The sequence below is a fragment of the Morone saxatilis genome, unplaced genomic scaffold (genome assembly GCF_004916995.1).
Source record: "Morone saxatilis isolate NCDOM2014 unplaced genomic scaffold, NCSU_SB_2.0 Contig17, whole genome shotgun sequence".
Classification (NCBI taxonomy): Eukaryota; Metazoa; Chordata; class Actinopteri; family Moronidae; genus Morone; species Morone saxatilis.
The window spans coordinates 23,149,898-23,169,859 of NW_023339729.1; the positions used below are offsets into that span (position 1 = coordinate 23,149,898).

Consider the following 19,962-nt stretch of genomic DNA (forward strand, 5'->3'; position numbering starts at 1 on the left):
TGTTTATAGGTATCACTCTTCACAGTAGATCTGCCATTCACACTATAGACAGGAATAAGTCAATCTTATCACAAGGCTCTCTAGGACTACATCTTATCAAAAACAGGTCCCCAGCCTGATGTGTATCAATTTCAGGGGTCCTTGGCACCAAAAAAGGTTAAGAGCCACTGACCTAGATGACTGGTTGTTAAGCGTATAGGCATGCTTTTATAAGACGTCTGACACTTTTTAACTAGCGTTTTTACCTTCTGTTTTGTTCCTCTTGTCATAAACTTGCCGTGTCAAGTGACTCAGTAATTAGCGCTGTCATTTCACAGCTACAAGACTGTGGGGATGGTCTTACAAATGCCCCAATTTCCTCCTAAGTTTCATAGACATACAAATCAGGAAAATTGTGTGGATATTAGTTGAGAGGTGGACTAGTGATTACATGTGAAACAACTTTAAATAATAGGCTTTACAAAGTAGTATCTACTTGTTTTGCCTCTGGAAGTACCACCAGTTTGCAGTATTTATTTTTTTTAACCACAGTTTAGTGAGTATGCAATCATTTTAACAATTTAGATATAACAAGAAATATTCATGAATGTTGTCCTTGTGTCTTCTGGCAATCTGCAATTTTCCTCCATTTTGAGTGTTTCAGATTCATCTAATCGTCACCAAATTGAGTAGATAACATATTCAGATCATTACCAGAAAGGTTATTTATGAGTGTTTTGATTTTCTTTCAATTGATATTTTATTCCAAACCATTCTCCTGTTTACCATATTATTGTAGGCACAGCCTTTTTGACATAAATTTGCTATAATTCATGAACATAATACACATGTACTGTAAGTTCGAGTCAGGTTCTCCAAAACTCAACCTGTCATCAAAAAGTCATCTGATCTGAATCAGAACAGACATAGTGATAAACTTATGATACAGACTGAAGACCTGTAGTAGTCGACTTTACATAGCAATTTCAGTTAGTAAAATTGAAAATTCAGTCCAGCCTTGAGGGACGCCTCTCTTTGAGTACTAGTTGCCTTTGATTGAACGCGTCACCAGCTTCAGTTTGATTGGGTTTAGGGGTCCAACAAGGCCTTGAGCATCCATCTTTAGAGGGATCTGGGGTACAAATTCAGTGAATCAGAAATCCTTTCTTAATGCAGATTACATAAAAGCATGTTGGCCATGTCGACATCTGAAATTTAAATATAATCACCTCCGTCTCCTCACAGACTGAGAAGCTGTAGTTCTGCAAAACTTCTACCAAGGCCAGTTTAACCATTACCACAGCAAATCGCATCCCTATACAGTTCCTTGGCCCAACCCCAAATGGCAGGTAAGTGTATGGGTTGATGTTCTGCTTGTTCTCCTTACTAAACCTTTAAAAACGACCATACAGTGACAAAGAAAACAGAATTTCAACATTTTAACATATAAAAAATGTCTCTATTAGAAGTTACTCCCAAATGTCTTGTAGATTATAAAACATGCAAAGCTTGTTTGGATGACTAAAAAAGTATTATTTGTACTGTAAAAGTTGGTTTGGAAACAGTACACTACACACGTATACAGTGTGGCAGCTACCTTTCAGGTTTGAACTCTTCTGGCTCCGGCCACAGCTCGGGGTCGCGGTGCAGAGCGAAGACTGGAACCATAACAACCATGTCCTTTGGGATTGTGATTCCATTGATCCTGACAGTTTCTTTGGCTGTTCGTTCCAGACGAGCAGCTGGAGGGTAAAGCCTATTGAACAAGAATATTTACTATAATACTGTATGTCTTTATCAGAGTAAACGTTCAATTCAAACCACCCAAAACTTATAGAATGTGAATTTTTCAAACACTGTTTAGTTTGGTAGAATTTGTGATTTTTGCTGTTGTTGGCTGGGTAGATTTTAAACGTTCGTTGTACTGTTTAAAATAAAAAGAAAAGCTGAAAAGAAAAGCCTATTGATGGATGAGCTAATCTCTTTTTTAGCAACTCCCAGTGGCATGGCTTTAGGAATAACAATCTTTTGTCCTAGACTACAATACCTTGCAAAATATTGGATGGATTGTCATGGAAGGTAAAGGTAATGGTAAAGGCATTTGTGTCCCCCTAAGGATGAATTGTAATAACTTTGGTTATCCCCTGACTTTTCTTTTGGAACTATCAAGTCATATTTTTTATTTTATATATATAAAAAAAATATATATATGGGCTTTTGTTGCCTTTAATTGATAGTGATAGCGGAAGAATAACAGGAGAGGGAGAGAGAGAGAATGACACACAGCAAAAGGCCACAGGTTGGAGACCGCTTGTTTACTGCTGTCTTTTGTTATAAAATTGTGCAGGTAGCTTACAGTTGGCTCGTTTGCAGTTGTTGGCTGGAAATAGCTGCCTAGTTTCTATTAATCCCCCAGCTTTCTATAGGGGATTGATTGAAGCAGTGAGGATTAACTACAGTAAATGCACAGCCAGAAAAAAAAGTCAATATGAGAGCTGCATCGATTGGTGCTACTTATCAGTAGTAGCAGTTTGGTACTATGAATCACTTTTTTTTTACATTATACAGACATTTGATTTAGTGTAGCACAAGGAAATGCTCATTACCTCAGACACTCACACACAACACCGTCTAGGTACTCCATCTGCATGAGAGCTTCATATTCGATCGGACCCTATAGAGTTGTAACAAATCACAGTTTAATTAAACACACTTTCACATTTTGAAAACTGCGTTATCATCGATTGAATAAAATGGAGAGAATGACTCCTGTACCAGAAACGTTTGCTCTACCTTATTAGGGAAAGTGGAGTCTATCTCCTCTTGAAGGCGTTTCATGACTTCAGGATTTCTTGCCAAATTGTAGGCCAAGAAAACTAGAGTGAGGGCACTCGTCTCATAACCAGCAAACGCAAGCATTGTAATCTGAGAGACAATCTCATGATCAGTAAGACCTGTTAGGACATGCAGGATGCATGAAGGAGAATGAAAGGAGGCGTTAAAACCCTTGGTGTGAATACATGTGAGAGTGTATGTTTGTATGTCTGTGATGTCACTGTGTGATTACCTTTATTCTGCTTTTTGTTCTTGGGTTCATTGGTAGTCTGAGAGTTGATCATATGTTGAAGAATATCTCCTGAATTCTGAAAAAACAGTATGAGCATTGGATTTTTGAATCATTGTGATTCACAGGATTTTTGTGTTTACTGTAAATGCAATGAAGTATACGGAAGCCGAGAACGGGTATGACTTTTGATGTCGTTATCTCGAGATCACAAATTCATTATTTCATTATCTCGAAATAACAGCTTGTTTTTTTTTCGTGACACCAGGTTAATTAATCTCGTTGTCTTGACAAATTAGATAATTTATCAACTTTTAACAACATTTGTTTACGTGAAAATTGCTGCTATCTCGAGATAGTGTCAATAAAAAAGAAATTGCAAGCACGGCCGGCATGGGCATCTTGTTATTTTCAGTCCATAATTGTTGTGTTTTAAAGTTACCTTCAAGTGACCTTTAAAATAGCAGTTGACAAAACACTTTTAGATTTAGTACCTGGAGCTTTCGATCATATCACATGATCTATTAGCAAATAAAGTCAACTTCTCATGACAATGTAACAAACCTCATGTCATTGGCAACGGCAAAAGCATTATTTTTTCTCTGTCTCGCTCTTTACTCTGTCTCTCTCATTTGGATCAGTCTTTACTTGGACTCAAACTTATTTACACTCTGTAGTGACTCAGTTTGACTAGTCCTGGTCTTGAACTTGTCTTTGACTTGACAAAGAGGCTAAGAGTAGACATACTGCCATAGAAGATTTTATCCGTACTGCTTAATCTTAGTTGTGTGTTTTGTCCAGACCTGCCGTGAGCTCCCATTTCGTCCTGCTCTCATCTTCTCCACAACCGTTTTAAAGAAAGCAATAGAAGTCGTAGGGAAGAATGAGACACCCAACAGCTCCAAGAGAGGAAGAAATAAGGGAAAAAACCCTGAGAAGGCAAAGGGGGTTAATAATGATAATTTCACAGCTGTTTACAACCATATAAATAAAAAAGATGGTGGAAAAGTGGTGATGTACCTTGGAAAATAAAAAGAGGTATGGAGAATCTGAACAGCTTGGAGGCGTGGGTTATGAGGGGACATGAGGGGTTGCTGATTGTGTCCATATCCACACTGAATGCACAGCTAGCCATCACATCCATACTGTAGGGTCCGAAGAAGCTGGAATACACAATATATGAATCATTGATCAGTGGTTGAAATCAGTTCCACAGGTATATCTCATCATGGTCCTCAGTTAGGGCCACGGCAAAGGATAGTTAGCTGGATTTAAAAATGCTTTCACGGTGATGTTATTGAGTGCATATGATCATGTTTACCGAGAGAGATGGCAATTAAATTAACTATAGCTAAATGTTAATACTCACTCTTTTATATCAACGACTTCACCATTGCGCACTTTGGACTGCAGGCAGGTTGTCAGTTTGTGGGAATGATGTTTCATGATGGTAAACATCTTAGACAAAGGAAAAAGTGCAAGATGTGTGAAGATGACCATATTTCTTAAAAACTATCCAAATATGAATTGAAGAAATAAGTAAAATTGACAGTTTACTTCTTTTATACGGCCGGAGGTGAAGGAAGGAGAGAGGATGTTACGAATCCGTCTCCATTGATCATCCTCAGCAATAGACACGGCGTCATAGAGGTCCCCATTCAGACGTAGGTTCTGAAAGGACACAGTGGTCAGCACACTGGTGTTTGTGCATGAGTGGGTTTACTGTTGTACGTATATGTGAAGACAGCTGTTAATAGTGTACCATGGACATTACATTACATTAATCAGTGAACAAACTGCCTGATGCATGCAGATAAAGATCTTTTTATTGTTTCTGAATACCACAGAAGTCTGATAATATTGATTGATTGTTGACCATAAGCAAAATATAGAATAACACCAGTAAGAAAAAATAATAAATACCAAGGTCAGTAGGCTAGTATGCATGTTGGAAGACAATCTCATTTGATTTGCCTTAGGCCAAACTTTCTATATTTTATTTTTTAAGTACTTAAATATTTATTTTTCTGAAAACTTTTTACTTTTACTCCTTACATTTTTACACAAATATCTGTACTTTCTACTCTTTATATTTACAAAATAGGCTTGATACTTTAGGTTTAATGCATTTGAGGGGAATTATACGTTACATTAATGGACTTTCTTTAGATTCTATCTTTGCACGTCATATTTACCATGTTCATGAAAAGATGTAATTTGAACACTATTGTGGTAATCTTAATTCGTAAATTAGAAACTGAACTCTGAGATCAGAGTTCACAAATTGCGATGTATTTCTATTTTAAAATGTAGGTCATGAAAATTGCTATTTTTTATTTTTTATTAACTCATCTTCTAGGTTTCTTCTTACCATGATGCATGATCATTCACCAGTTTTAAAAAGGAAAATAGGTGATATTTATTTTTACTGCCTCTTACTTAAAAGCAATGATCGGCCAATTCTTGACTTCCCATTTAAAAACATATTCTAACAAGTGCCATTTGAGAACATTTAACATCAGTTTGCTTTAATCAATGAACGAAGGATCTCGTGTGACTTTACAGTGTGTTTTGTACTACACTCTCCTGTCCTTTGTTCTATTCAGTGTTAATCGTGCACGTTCTCACCCTCCGGTTGGTAAAGTAGGTGAAGCACTCCTTGACCAGGATGGTTTTTAACATTTCAGGGTCCATCACAACCAGCACGGGCAGCTTGAACTCATACATGCTGGACATTTACACAAACACACTTTTACATTTTGGCTATGTAGTGTAAAACTCTTACATATGTTATATATAGAGTCATTATTAACACTAGTGCAGACACAAACATGAGAGATTCAAGGGTCAAAGCCTGTCAAACACACAGTTTCACAAAACATAAAATAATTGCTTGGTGTTCTTACGGTACATTTACACTTTCAACAAGTTTTGTAGACTCACCCCCATATCCTCCCATACTTTTGAGCACACTCGTTGTCAGCTAAGTAGTAAACCTTGTAAGAGAGAAAACATTTTCATCACTAATTATAAAATTACGATCCAACACAGTCTGTAATTTTACATTCAAGTGACAAAAATATTAAAATTACAAACAGGGTTTTGCCTGCTAAGTGTGCCCCAGTACATCACTGGCTTGGGACCAGGGATCCCCAACTTCTCAAATGTCCTGTAAGTCCAGTTGCCATACCTGTGCAGAACATAAAACCACACCTTTAAATAGTGTCAATGAACACTGTTTACTGTTAACGCAAAAGGAAAAGACCAAACTTAGAATCTCTGACTCTTACAGAACAAATATGCAGATAAATGTGATCAGTAGAATCCATGTTTCTAGAGAGAAGAAAGGAAGGTAGCCCATGGCTCTCTCTTGCTCGCGCAACTTGTGGTAATCTCAGTTTTGCAGTGAACTCTGACAGCTTTTTAGGACGGGAGTGCTGTGTTACACAAGAACTTTGGCCCCTCCCTTCTTCCTGTGCGGCAACACAGAAGCCTGAAGGACAAAAACAAAAGTTCACAAGTTTCCGCAACCCACTCATCCAAGAGTATTGTTTCATTAATTTTTAATTTTTAATTTTATTATTTGGAGGGGGGCATTTTTTTTCTCTAAATAAAAAGTGGACAAAGACTGCAAATAAAGAAATTTCTTATCATATTTAGTTTAAAGTTTTAGTTTTATTTCAGTTAACTAAAAACATTTTTCACACCTAGTTTTAGTGTTAGTTAACTATAATAATCTTACTTTGTGTGAGCACAGAGAGGGAAAAATATGTAAAAACAAACAATTTAACAACCACACACCTGAGTATATGTCCCTACAGACATTTAGAAAATATTTGTTTATACTTTTTATTCTATTTATTACAGTATGTTAAAGCTGTTTTTTTAAAGCGTCACAGATGGCAGAGCTAATAAAGTATGATAAATGTAAATGCTGTCAATGAGTCACCTTATAGTGCTGGACTGCCATTGGTTCAACTCTCACACACTTCCCCTACTCACGCAACAGGTCTGTAAAGCAGGAGATAAAAGCCTCTGGCTGTGATTTGGGACTTTAGTGACATTTGTGCTGCCGTTGTTAGAAGAGAATAAACGTGCAGAGATGGGCTACTTCTTATATTTTTCTGCCGAGACATGGACCCTCTTGGTTGCTCTCATCACACTGTTCTTTGTGTAAGTGTTTAAGAATATGTGTCTCAGGTATTTGTTCTGTGTTGTAACTGTGTGCATGATACAAATATTGTCTCTTCTACCTCTGTTTATTTGTTTTGCACAGGTATGTCTACTGGCCATATGGAACATTTAAGAAAATGGGAATCCCTGGTCCTAAACCGATCCCCTTTTTTGGCACTATGTTGGCATATAGAAAGGTTGGTAATAATCTATAAAAGTGTGTTAGTTACATTACTGTGTCTGCTCTATGTGTAGTGTTCTTTGTAGAATTTTAAATATATCTTTTTATTGAGACATAATATTGAGCAAAACTATTCTTTTCTGTTGATATGTAAACTATGTTTGCTGACAAAAATTGAAGGCCCCAGTAGTCTTACATTGGGTTTTGGGAGATGTAGTTGTAGAGTTTAGGTCTCTGAACAAACAGTGCATAATGTGTCACACTGTTTTACAGCTTTTTACTGTGACAAAATACTTTTGAAATGTCATATGTATCCACTGACATTGCTAAGGATAGTTTTCAAAACAAAAAAGGTTCCCAGTGAATGAATTTCCCAGGATTTAACTTCCTAGGAAATGGGGAACTAATAGCCTTTGTATGAAAGCAGAAGTATCTCAGTTGTGTTATTACATTTTGACTGTGAAAGTTGAAAGGTGATCTCAAAACAATAATTATGATCTGTGTAGTGTTATGTTTTTTTGTTATATAATAGAAGAAAAGATGTTAACTAACCATGTACCGACTGCAGTTGTAGTCCACATATCTTTCAGAATTTAACATTGTTATTGTTCATGATCTAAACATTTTATAATTGTTGGTGCCAGAAATATCCCCATCATATTTAAGTGGACTGAATTAAGGAGTTCAATTCATAATCTGTACATTATTATTCTTGTCTGTAGGGATTCATGAACTTTGACTTTGAGTGCTTTCAGAAATATGGGAAAACATGGGGGTAAGTCTGCATATTGTACAGTATGTGATGATGATGATGATGATCATGATGATGATAATGATGATGATCCTTTATTATTAGATTAAATCTGAGATTTTTATTGCATAAAAAAGAAAAATCAAAGAAAAAACATACAATACAATGTATATTTGTTGTCCTTAGAGTGAGCTTGTCTGTCCACATAAAACATCTGTATTTACAGTGTTGTATATTTGTTTTACAACGGTAGATTTGTATATGTATGCATGAACATTTCATTTGGTGTTTTATTATTTTTCTATTCATATTCAATTATTTTCTTCTCATATTTAGCATTTATGATGGCCGTCAGCCTGTGCTGTGTATCACAGATGTTTCCATGATAAAAACTGTTCTGATAAAGGAGTGTTACTCCCTCTTCACCAATCGCAGAGTATGCACTCTTACCATATAGCACATTCACTCACGTATTATGGATGCTGCATTTTAGTTGACCTCTCCTCATCATTGGCCGATGTTTCCTAAATCTGTTTCAGAACTTCCGTCTGAACGGACCACTGTATGATGCCGTGTCCATTGCTGAGGATGACCAGTGGAGGAGGATCCGCAGTGTTCTCTCTCCCTCCTTCACCTCAGGAAGACTGAAAGAGGTACAGCCCTCTCCTGCTCTGTACCTCCTGAATGCATGTTAAACTGAATATTTTTTAGTGACGGTCCGTGTTGTAACTTGACTAAATTCTCTCTAGAGCAGTGATTTCCAACCTTTTTAGGGTCATGAGCCCTTGAAATGCTATTGAGCCCCCATCACAGGTTATGGTCTGTGTGGACATGCAAGTAAATATTAAAAGAAAGTCAGAAAAAGAAACATGATTATGTCATTTTATTTGTCTTCCTTTATCTGCTTTATCATCTTGTGACCCTTCAGACTTATCCTGGAACTTTGGGTCTCGACCCCTGGGTGGGGAACTACTGATCTTGACACATGTATTGTGTATTGTATTTTCCAGTATTGCAGTAAGCCTGTGCGTAACTGTTAATCTGTTCCTATTTCTGTTTCAGATGTTTGGCATAATGAAACAGCACTCTGCTAACTTGATCAGCAGCATGAAAAAGAAGGCAGACAAGGATGAGCCCTTAGAGCTGAAGGAGTAAGAACACTTTATACTCCGATATATTCCATTCATTTAAAGTTTCCCAGAAAATGCATAAAGACAGCTCTCTGTTAGGCTGCATCTCTGATGTGCTTGTGTGTTCTTTAGGTTCTTTGGACCCTACAGTATGGATGTTGTAACCAGCACAGCCTTTAGTGTAGACCTAGACTCTCTCAACAACCCCTCAGATCCCTTTGTCACCAACATCAAGAAGATGCTGAAGTTTGACCTTTTCAGCCCTCTCTTCCTCATTGTTGGTACATAATTCATTTTATTTCTGTAAAATGCAGCTTTTTGTAATTATGTCTTTCACCTGGCTGGCAAACCCAAAAATATCGGTGCTGGATAACGTATTGTGAATGTTAACAGTCGATGCAGTCACTGTCTTTCCTGCATCTTGATAAATGTGTTGCTTTCTGCTTAATTCCAGCTTTCTTCCCCTTTATGGGTCCTGTTTTTGAGAAGATGGAGTTTTCCTTTTTCCCTTCGTATGTCACAGACTTCTTTTACGCTGCACTGCAGAAGATCAAATCTAACCGAGAGACCAGCAAGCAAAAGGTTTGACTGTTTGTGCATGCGTATGTATGCGTGTACGTGTATCGGCGGATTCAGAAATATAATTAAAGCTATTCTCATACAGTATGTCTCCTTTTAGAGTCGCGTGGATTTCCTTCAGCTGATGATTGATTCCCAGAAAAACAATGACCTCAGTGGAGTAGAACAGGATAAAGGTGACACAAATACACAGTCACATAAATATCTACCACACGCCAAAGCACAACTAAATATAATCTATATATGCTATTCTAAATCATATCTCTCTATATCTTGCTATCTCCCCAGGTTTAAGCGATCATGAGATCCTTTCTCAAGCAATGATTTTCATCTTTGCTGGCTACGAAACAAGTAGCAGCTCTCTCACTTTCTTGGCTTACAATCTGGCGACAAACCCTGATGTGATGAAACGGCTGCAGCAGGAGATCGACTCCACGTTCCCTAACAAGGTACCTCGAGAGTGGACAGAGGACAATGTTTGAGATAGCAGGAAGGTCTCAAAAGAACTAATTTTAAGCTGCTTTCGTTGAATTTTGGCCACTTTGGGGCAGAGAAACTCCACATCAAATTGACAAATCCCATATATCTGATATATTATCACCTTATAAAATGATAACAATAATAATAACATGCTTATTTACACATCTGTACAAAACAAAAAAATTGGTATGGATTAAACAAACAAGATATAATGTGCTAATTAGTAAACATTAAAGGAACTTTCAGGAAGATTTTGTTACCTTGGGCAGAGTCAAGCTAACTGTTTCCCCTGTGGTTCCAGTCTTTATGCAAAGCTAAGCTAAGCACCTGCTGATTGTAGCCTTATATTTACCAGATAAACGAGTGGTAAAGAGAGTGGTATCAATCTTCTGATCTAACCAAGTGTGAACCTATCGTGACGTCACCCATCTGTTTGTGGAGTACCGTTTTGAAGCCTCGAGTTCAGTGTTTTGGCTGTCTTTATGAGTTAGACGGACCCAGTGCGAGCCAGCTGACGTGACGTACTGCGTGTTGAGCTGCTCACGTTGGCTGCGCAGTTTTGACTTGTCTGTATAAACAATAGCGGCTCACCTGGTTACACACCTGTCGTATTACCGCTAAAACAGTACACTAAAATATGTTTCTGAAACGATTTTAGGTGAGAAATAGACAACGCAGTAACGGAATCTTGCCTCGTATTTGATCATCACTGCCTAGTTTGACAGTTTGATCTGAGTTTCGTGTGCTGCGCTAGACAGACTCACTGTCAATCATAAGGTAGCCCCATCCAAAAGCATACTCTGCTTTATCGTCTGTTTTACTCTAAATTGGACTATAATTTACGAAATAAACATCATATAGTCCAGAAGAAGACGTGAAACTAGTGATTAAGGCCATAAACTAGTTAGGAAACTGTTTCCTGAGCTCATAAATGAAGTGAGAAGTCCACTCATTCACCATTAGAGTGAACGGTATCAGTGTGCAGCCAATGGAGCTCCCCCTGCTGGCCTTTACATAGAACACAGGTTTTAACACACTTCCACATTGGATTCACTTTACAGACGTGAAAACTCTTTCCCTTATATATATACTCAATGGATCTAACCCTAGAAAGAAAGAAAGCAAATACGTTTATTTCCTAAAATCAATGATAAAAAATCCATCAATCTTCACTGTATCCCTTCAGCACTTGTTGTAGCTCCTAGCCTTGTGTAGTAAAACAGAGTGGAGGTCTTCTCCTGAGTGGCATGAGTGAGAATTCAAAGCAAGTCGTGTATATGTTTGTCTTTTTTTTATGTAGGCTCCGATTGAGTACCAAGCTCTGATGCAGATGGAGTATCTAGACAGCGTCATCAACGAGTCTCTCCGACTGTACCCCATTGCTCCACGTCTGGAGCGTGTGGCCAAGGCAACTGTTGAGATAAATGGCATTGTGATTCCAAAAGATATGGTTATCATGGTACCCACGTGGCCCCTGCACCGGGACCCCGATCTGTGGCCCGAGCCGGAGGAGTTCAAACCCGAGAGGTATAGAAAGGATTTATATATTTAGGTTCACCAAAACAGGTTGTGAAGGTTATTAACTCTAATTTCTTTTATTAATAAATTATTATGTGTTTGTGTGCGCACTCAGGTTCAGCAAGGAGAACAAGGAGACTATTGATCCGTACACATACATGCCTTTCGGGGCAGGACCAAGGAACTGCATAGGGATGCGATTTGCTCTGGTGATGATGAAACTAGCAATAGTGGAGATCCTCCAGAGTTACAGCTTCTCTGTGTGTAAGGAGACTGAGGTGAGACCCCAGATGTTCATATTTACACTGGTTATTATTGCTTTTTTTATTGCATAAGAGTAATTCTGTCCAAATGTTATTCATTTCCAGTTTGATATTGAGGGGTTATATAATGCCAAAGATTGCCAATCAGCAGTGCTATAAAGATATATCTGGTCAAAGATCAAAAGCTACTAGCTGAGACTTTGAACAAGAATATAATTGATACTGCTAAAATGTATAATAGCGCATTCAATAAGCTATCCGTTCTTTGCGTAAAGTTTCTGCCCTCTGTGATACTGCCAGCTGTAGATTTGAAATAACAAAGCTGAGTTTTATGCATTGTTGATTTTGTTCACGCTTCTTTTCTCTTCACTGGCAATTTCCTGCCAGGTGCCCTTTGAGATGGACATCCAGGGCCTGCTGATGCCAAAACGACCAATCAAACTGAAGCTGGAGCCAAGGTCTGAACCTTCAAGCTAAAAAACAAGAAGATAAAGGATAATTATTTTAACTATGTTGAAGTAACACCATGTCCATTTGTTGTATGCACATTAGCTGATACTGTTTTTTTGCTGCTGTCAAAGCTTTTATCAACACTTATCCTAATCTGAGTGACAAACGGATCATTTTTAACGCTGTGTTAACAATAACAATTTCTTATGCATACTGTCATTCTTACATGTGATTTGATCAGTGTTATAGCAACTTGCATGTGCTATAAATGATTAAAATGTGACTGTACAATAGCAGCATGACAGATACATTTTTCATACTTACTTAGAAGTTTTAAAAAATAAGAGGGACATTTCTTTCCAAGCAAGTCAAATATTTACAACATGAAGTATGGGCTGAGGTCTGGTGGACAAAATAACAAAAAACATCTTGCAGTATACTTGCTATTAATGTCACACAAGAGAACCACTCGCTATTGTCTCAGTGTTTAACCATATAGTTAAATCAACACTTCTTCAATTTTAAAAGCTTTACCAAAGGAAGTACTGTTATTTGTTGCAGGCTGATTGCACAGGCTTTCATTATCTTTTGCAGGTGCTCGTGTTTTTCTTTCCACCCCGTGTAAAATATTAACTGAAATAAAAAAAGTCAGTAATAGAGGTAATATTCAGATCCTTTTTTAAGTTTTTAATCATTAATATCACACTATAAAACATTCTGTTATGTATACTTTAACTTTTACTACTGTATACTGACTGTTATAATATTATATATTAGTGCTGTGTTGTTTGCAGGGGGAAAATAAGTCCATTGTCCATTCAAAATATGTGTTTTGTAAGATTTATATTTTTTCAAACACAAAATCATGGTTTCTGTATCCTTTCCTGCTCTATTAAAAAAATATCAGCCCACCCAGGTGCATGCTGGTCCTATGCTTGCCTTCCTACTTATAACTTTAGGTGCACAGTGTTACCCAAATGAAACAAAAACAAAATAAACTAAACTAAATATAGTAAACAAAATAATAATAATAAAACTAAACAAAAAACTCGCAAAACAAAACTGAATATAAATAAAGCAAACATGTAGACTAAACAATAATACTTACTATTAATAAAACAACTAAATACTAACAACAAATAAAAAGCTCCTAAAATTATTGATTATTTTCATTATGGATTAATCTGATACGTATTTTCCATTAATTGACCCATACATATATATATACATTTCCATTATTAATGTGCATCAATAGACTGCTGCCACAATTACCCAGAACACAAAGTGACACATTCACAACGCTTGTTTTGGCCAACCAATTGTCCAAAGCTCAAAATTACTAAAAGAAAATTTTAATTATTAAAAATAAAAGCAATAAAAAAAAGTTTTTTTTTTACATAAAAAATGACTGAAACAATTATTAAAAAAGCCAATTCATTTTCTGTCAATGGACTGTTTCATTAATTCATTGATTGTTTTAACGGCACTTATATAGTTTAATTTATAACTAAATATATTTGATCTTTGACAGTTTTGTATGCAAAAACATTGATTTGTAAAGTAATTAGTAACTCTTTTGTCAAATAATTAAAGTAAAAAGTACAATATTGCCCCATTGTAGTGGAGTAGAAGTATAAAATGGCACAAGAATAAACAATGTGTACTAAAGTACAGTAGTTGAGTAAATGTACTTAGTTACTTTCCAGGACTGAATTATATTTCTGATATTTTGAGCAGATTTTTCAATAATAAAGTGCATTAAGAGGCTAAAACTGTGATTGTGTTTGTTTTCCTTTCTATCTCTCTGAATGTTTTACGTCCCAACAGCGCCCTCCTGTGGACGGTGTGTGTTTCGTGTTTTGTTCGGTTATTGTTTAAGTGCTCCCGCTCCTTCGCAGATCCACTATCCGACTTTTTTAACCATCTTGTTCTTTCCATGTTTATAAACAGAGGGTAGAGATAAAAAAAGGAAAGAGAAAAAAAAAAAACAACAAAAAATAAGGTGGCCAAACCAGCTACACTGCAGACACCACATGTTCTCTGGGAGGATTGAGAGGAAATGTGCAGCAGGCTACAGCTGAAATCTGTCATATTACGACCCAAACCTCAATCTACTGCAGCATTTCCACTTATCACGAACAGATGCACAACCTGTAGCTCACAGAATAAATACATATTATAGTATAACACATGTATTACACAAACATAATAAACATTCCCCAATGGATGTGATTTCAGTGGCTGTTATTTGTGAAATTTATTTATTTTATTATTTAATTCACATGAAAAAACAATAAATTAAAAGACATGAAAGTGAAAGACTGTGATAAATGATCAGCTCTGAATAATACGACAGCACAAATCTCGAGATACTACTGGACTCAGCCTCGTTTCCTGGTGTGACGCGATGAGCTGCAGCCTATAGACCGAGGTGCACAGATGTGGCGTTCAGGGACAGAGAACCTGCAGCCATGCTGGTAACAAAAAATGTTGCAGACTTTTTTTTTTTTTGCTATGTTAGGTTTCTATTTCTGCTAATAGTGAAAGTATTGCAGATTTTTTGAGCTGCCATTGCTCGACAAGGACTTTCTCTGCAACTGCAACGTAACGTGCTGATCTGTACACCATTAAACACACTTTCTCTTATAGACTTATACATACTTATTAAAGTTTAGGCAAATTATTACTGCACTGTAACTGTACTATTCATCTTTTCTCTTATTTTTGTCTAATTTAATTTAATTTTATATGGATTCCTCTTTTCTTTCTGTGATTTTTGTTTGTTTTAAAATAAACTTCCATTGCATTATTTCACAGTACATTTGGAATAAAACAGGTCTTGTTAACATGTTAACATTCAAAGATACTGGAAAAGGTTTGAAGAATCTCAACAGACATGCTGAATAAATATTTCTGAACCTGCTGTCCACAAATCAGTCATGATGAAAAAAAATTAAACGCTCCTCTTATTCTAAATGCAAACAATATAGCAAGGAGAAAATATTCAAACAGTCAGTGGACTCTTTCAATAATTGATTGATTGTTTTAACAGCACTTGTACTTTTGGATTTTTTATAACAAAATATATTTTATTTAGGTCTTTGACAGTTTTGTACGCAAAAATATTGATTTGTAAAGTAATTATGAACTCTTTTGTCAAATAATTTAAGTAACAAGGTACAATATTGCCCTACACACAGAGCTACTGCCGCCCTATGTATGTATCTGATTCTTTACTCATGTGTTTATTTTATTTTAGTTCCTAAAGTAATCCAAAAGTAACGGAAAGTAATCTTTTTATTAAACAGGTAATCAGTAATGGTATCAAATTACATTTTTAAAGTAACCCTCTCATTCACATTATTAAACTGTATGTATATCTGGAGATTGTAACGAAAGTAATTTATTAAATCATTAAAGTATTTCTGATTCTGATTCAAACCAAAAGTACTTTATTTTTCTGCGTGATTTTTTTTTTGTGTGATTTGAAAACAATTGTATATTTGTATTTGTATATTTTAAGCACCAATTGCACCAGGTCACATTCCTCGTGCGTAACAAAAAAAAAACCAATACAATCAAAGAAAATCCCGATTCTGATTCTGATCCTGCTCCTGATTTACAAGGAGGCCCTGAACGCAGCACGAGTCCACGTTCCTGCCTCAGAATCCGGTCCGGGTCTTCCGCCGCGCCCGGACTCCATGTTGTTCCGACAGCCACGGAGAGCGAACAAGTGCCCTGGCCGAAAACTCTCACGTTGCAACTCTTGTGTGTGCGAGAACTAAAGTGTGTGTGTGTGTGTGTGGAGGGAGGGTGAGGTGTGTGTTTGCTTGACCCTCCGGAAAAGGAAGATGGGCAGACTACCGGGACGACACCGGCAGCTAGGAGGCCCCTGCCTTGGCTCTCAGTCGGCACCGTGCAGACCGTTCGGGTCCGCGCGTGTGACCTTCGCACTACCACCGCAGTCGGTCGCCCTCCTCGGCCCGCGGATGGATGGAAGCGCGGCGACGTCCGGCTCCTTCCCGTCCCGCCTCGCCTGTCTCTCCACAGGCCCTGCCCGGACTGGAGGCCGGGGACTTTGAGCTATGTTCATGCGCCAGAGGGACGGTCACCATAGGCCGCGAACTCGGTCCATTTGCTCCGGGATATCACATGGCGTCACTCGGAGCCTTCATTTCGCGGCGACACTGCCAGCTACGTACGGACGAGGCGGCCGCGTTTCTCCCTCCGGTGCTTGGGGGGAAGATAACGGGGTGTTCGGTGGACGGGGTGTTCCAGCGCGAGGCGGGGCTTCGCCGCTGGCCGGCTGCCCCCCGGGAGCGGTGGGAGTGTTAGGCACAGCTGCCTAACGTTACCCGCATGCCTACTATGGTAACACGGGTTGGCTTTGGCCTGCCTGCTAAAAAAAAAAAAGAGAAAGGAAAAGAAAAGAAAGAAAGACAAATTTGTTTATTTTTAAAATCCCGTTTTAAGCTCTTTTTTTTTTTTTAAAACATCCTTGCAGCTGATGTTAGAATCGATTTTTTTTGTGTGTGTGTGTTTAATGGTTTTATTTCTCGCTCCTCGTTTGGAAACTGTTGAATCAAACGTTTCTAAAGTTAATAGTTTTTTTTCGGGGTGGGGGGGGAATAAACTAGGTTTTGTGTACATTCACACTTAAAAGGCCAAAGGGAAGTCATAATCTGAGTGGGGGTACAAAGTTTGTCCTGTCCGAGCGGTTTGATTTGTTCTGATATCTGTAAACAGTGAAGCTGTAACATAAAAACCCAACGTGGCTCCACATTAGCTGTGATATTACACTTTTATTATTTAATAAATGTATTTGTCTTAAGGCCCCAGAGTGCCTTTATAAAGCGTTAAACTACCGACAAGCTTAAAGCCGTGTTGTCACATAAAATATAAAAATATAACAACTGCAAATATATATATTTTGTTTGTTTGTTTGTTTGTGTTGTTGGTTTAAAAACTCGTGTATCAACAGTTTTCAGGGCGATAATGTTATTAGCTGAGACTGTTAGTCAACATGTCTCCGTCACGTAAACACTAATGTAAACAAACGCACCCCTGACTGCTCAGCTCACCAGTTTTTAAGGAAGAGGTGTGTTTGGTTTGTGCTGAAACATAAAGGTTTTTTTTTTTTTTTTTTTGTATCAAGGGGAACCACCTTGTGTTTTTAAAAATATGGTTTTATCTTTATTTTTGTTTTTTCTTTCACCACTGTAAATATTTTGGCTTAAATTTAAAGTTCTTTTAAGACAGAAGTTATCTTAACAAACAGAAAAGCATTGACTTTGTGTGTCTGTGTTTGTGTGTCAATCAAAGGGCGGAGAGGGAGGAGGTTTTGTGTGTGTGTGTGTGTGTGTGTGTGTGTGTGTATATATAGGGTGGTATTATCTTCTGTGATTGGCTGTCAGGTCTGTTTGGGGGTGTGTCGGGAATTGAACAGGAAGTGCAGGCTGGAATGACATCCTCATTGCAGGAGCACATGGAGTAAACACAAGACTTACAAACCTAGGCCACGTCCAAACCAGCCATGTTCACATGTGTTGTTCTGCCTCTGCGGCTTGTTTTAGTGTTCAAAGATTAGCTGGAAAAAAAAATCTAAATTACACGTGACTCTTCAAATGTGGGAGAGGGAAATTAATATATAGATTATTCTTTTAATCCTGGTACATTTACTGTGTTTTTACTTTATGTCATTTTACTGCTATGATTCTGGATTAATTAGGTGATTTGCTGCTTATCAGGAAGACACACTATCAACAAATCTCTACAGATGGATCTAATTTGAGTACAAACTCAGAACAGTTGCTTGTATTCGCCCCCCTTCGAGTCAAACTTTAGAAGACGCCACCTTTTTGGCTAAAATTACAGCGTTGGATCTGTAAGCTTTAGTCTGTATCAACCTGATTCATCTGGAGACTGCCAATTATTCCCAGATTTCTTCACTGAACTGCTCCAGCTCTGTCAGCTTTTACTGTAACCCCGAGTGAGCAGCAGTTTTCAAGTCCTGCATCAAATTTCAGATTGGACTGAGGTCTGGACTCTGACTTGCTCCCGTCGGGACATTAAGATTGTTTTTTCTTTTATTATTGGGGTCATTGTCTTGCTGTAAAACACATAATCTCCGACTCCTGAGTCATAGTTCTCTTTCAGGCTGCAGCAGATTTTCTTCATGACTTTGTGTTTTTATTTTATTACATTTTATTAACCTTATCAAGCCTTTAGTGGTCTGCAGCAGTGAAACACTCAGACAGTAAAATGTTGTTTTAGGTGCATCTGTATTATGGCATAAAAGGAAGCTTGGTCTTCATTAGTCCACTGAATCTTCTTCCCCTCAGAGTCTCTCATGTGCCCTCCAGCAAACAATATTCGTAACGTCATGTGAGTTCTTTGAACAGCGGCTTTCTCTTTGCATCTCTGGCAAACAGCTGCGACCGATGAAGGAAATAAGCGAAAAGCTGTACGCACAGTTTGCTCCGTCTCAGTTATGGAAGCATGTCTCTCCTTCAGAGTTGCCACAGGCGTCTTTCCTCCCTCGTTGGTGCTCTTACTGCATGGACACTCAGTAGTTGAGGATGGCCTTCTCGAGGCAGAGACAGCTGTGAGCAGACTGTTCATGGATCCAGTATTGGATTGGCAGCTGCAACTTTTTCAGGAGACAAATTATAGAGAAAAGATGGAACATTTCTTCCATATTTTTTATCATCGACGGCTGTCTGAAAACACATTTGTGGTCCTGCGTGGATTCGTTTTTCTTCGTTTGTCTCCACAGGGAGGATGTGAGCCTGAGCTGAGCAGCCCAGGAATTAGTAGGGATTCAGTTTCTTGCTCAAAGAAAAACTCATATTTGGGCATATAGGTTGGTTGCCATCACAAAGACCTAACTACAGTGAATATACAGCCTTGCTGCCTGTACCTGCTTGGGAAAATTAAAGCTATTTACATTTGTCATTAAGTTCCCATTGTAAAACATTGACTCAATCCCTCACAAACAGTTATCTTCACGGGTTTTGTTTAGGCTTGAACTAACTTGGGCCTGAAACGATCCGTGCTTTTGTTGAGGCAGTTGTCCAGACCTGCTAAAAGAAGCAGTAATGAAGGCTAACAGGTGTTGTGTTAAGTCTACACCAGCCTAGTTTTTTCAGGTGTTGACTAAAGATATTGTTTGTATTATAAACACACCCCTATAGTTCAGGGGAAAGTGTCATTGCTTAATGATACGATTTAATATTTCATTATCAGATTTTAGTCAGGCATTTGTTGTCCACTGTGTAACTTAAAACATAAATTTTGGGTTCATTCTTGACCTTTAGAAACAAGTTGACAAAACATTCTTCCAACAAGCTCCATTTTTTTATAGCTTTTTTCAGCAGATGAAGTTTGCCCAGTTG

At 37.8% G+C, this 19,962-nt stretch overlaps 2 protein-coding genes across 2 annotated transcripts; one reads left to right on the top strand and one right to left on the bottom strand.

The window, feature by feature from the left end:
- Positions 1-109: 109 nt before the first annotated feature.
- On the bottom strand, positions 110-6,472 carry LOC118327371 (cytochrome P450 3A30-like). The gene is made up of 14 exons (XM_035660700.1): positions 6,334-6,472; positions 6,140-6,233; positions 5,987-6,039; positions 5,672-5,771; positions 4,601-4,714; positions 4,413-4,501; positions 4,064-4,206; positions 3,847-3,974; positions 3,047-3,122; positions 2,773-2,933; positions 2,586-2,653; positions 1,577-1,735; positions 1,209-1,371; positions 110-1,111 (listed from the first exon to the last, which is right to left on the bottom strand). Exons 1-14 carry the CDS (start codon positions 6,402-6,404, stop codon positions 1,022-1,024), a joined length of 1,509 nt encoding a protein of 502 aa, XP_035516593.1. The 5' UTR covers positions 6,405-6,472; the 3' UTR covers positions 110-1,021.
- A 611-nt stretch (positions 6,473-7,083) lies between these two features.
- On the top strand, positions 7,084-13,479 carry LOC118327628 (cytochrome P450 3A40). The gene is made up of 13 exons (XM_035661057.1): positions 7,084-7,216; positions 7,320-7,413; positions 8,120-8,172; positions 8,485-8,584; positions 8,688-8,801; positions 9,211-9,299; positions 9,411-9,559; positions 9,733-9,860; positions 9,958-10,033; positions 10,146-10,306; positions 11,638-11,864; positions 11,971-12,133; positions 12,506-13,479. The coding sequence occupies exons 1-13, from the start codon at positions 7,146-7,148 to the stop codon at positions 12,593-12,595; spliced, it is 1,515 nt and encodes a 504-aa protein (XP_035516950.1). The 5' UTR covers positions 7,084-7,145; the 3' UTR covers positions 12,596-13,479.
- Positions 13,480-19,962: the final 6,483 nt, after the last annotated feature.

Excerpts from the sequence above, each read along its gene's own strand:
- LOC118327371 (XM_035660700.1), bottom strand. The coding sequence starts at position 6,404 with ATGGGCTACCTTCCTTTCTTCTCTCTAGAAACATGGATTCTACTGATC. Across the intron at positions 4,502-4,600 it reads CCTCCGGCCGTATAAAAGAA|ATGTTTACCATCATGAAACA; the intron begins GTAAACTGTCAA and ends CCTTTGTCTAAG. Across the intron at positions 1,112-1,208 it reads CAGTCTGTGAGGAGACGGAG|ATCCCTCTAAAGATGGATGC; the intron begins GTGATTATATTT and ends TTTGTACCCCAG.
- LOC118327628 (XM_035661057.1), top strand. The coding sequence starts at position 7,146 with ATGGGCTACTTCTTATATTTTTCTGCCGAGACATGGACCCTCTTGGTT. Across the intron at positions 8,173-8,484 it reads AAATATGGGAAAACATGGGG|CATTTATGATGGCCGTCAGC; the intron begins GTAAGTCTGCAT and ends TCTCATATTTAG. Across the intron at positions 9,300-9,410 it reads GAGCCCTTAGAGCTGAAGGA|GTTCTTTGGACCCTACAGTA; the intron begins GTAAGAACACTT and ends TGTGTTCTTTAG.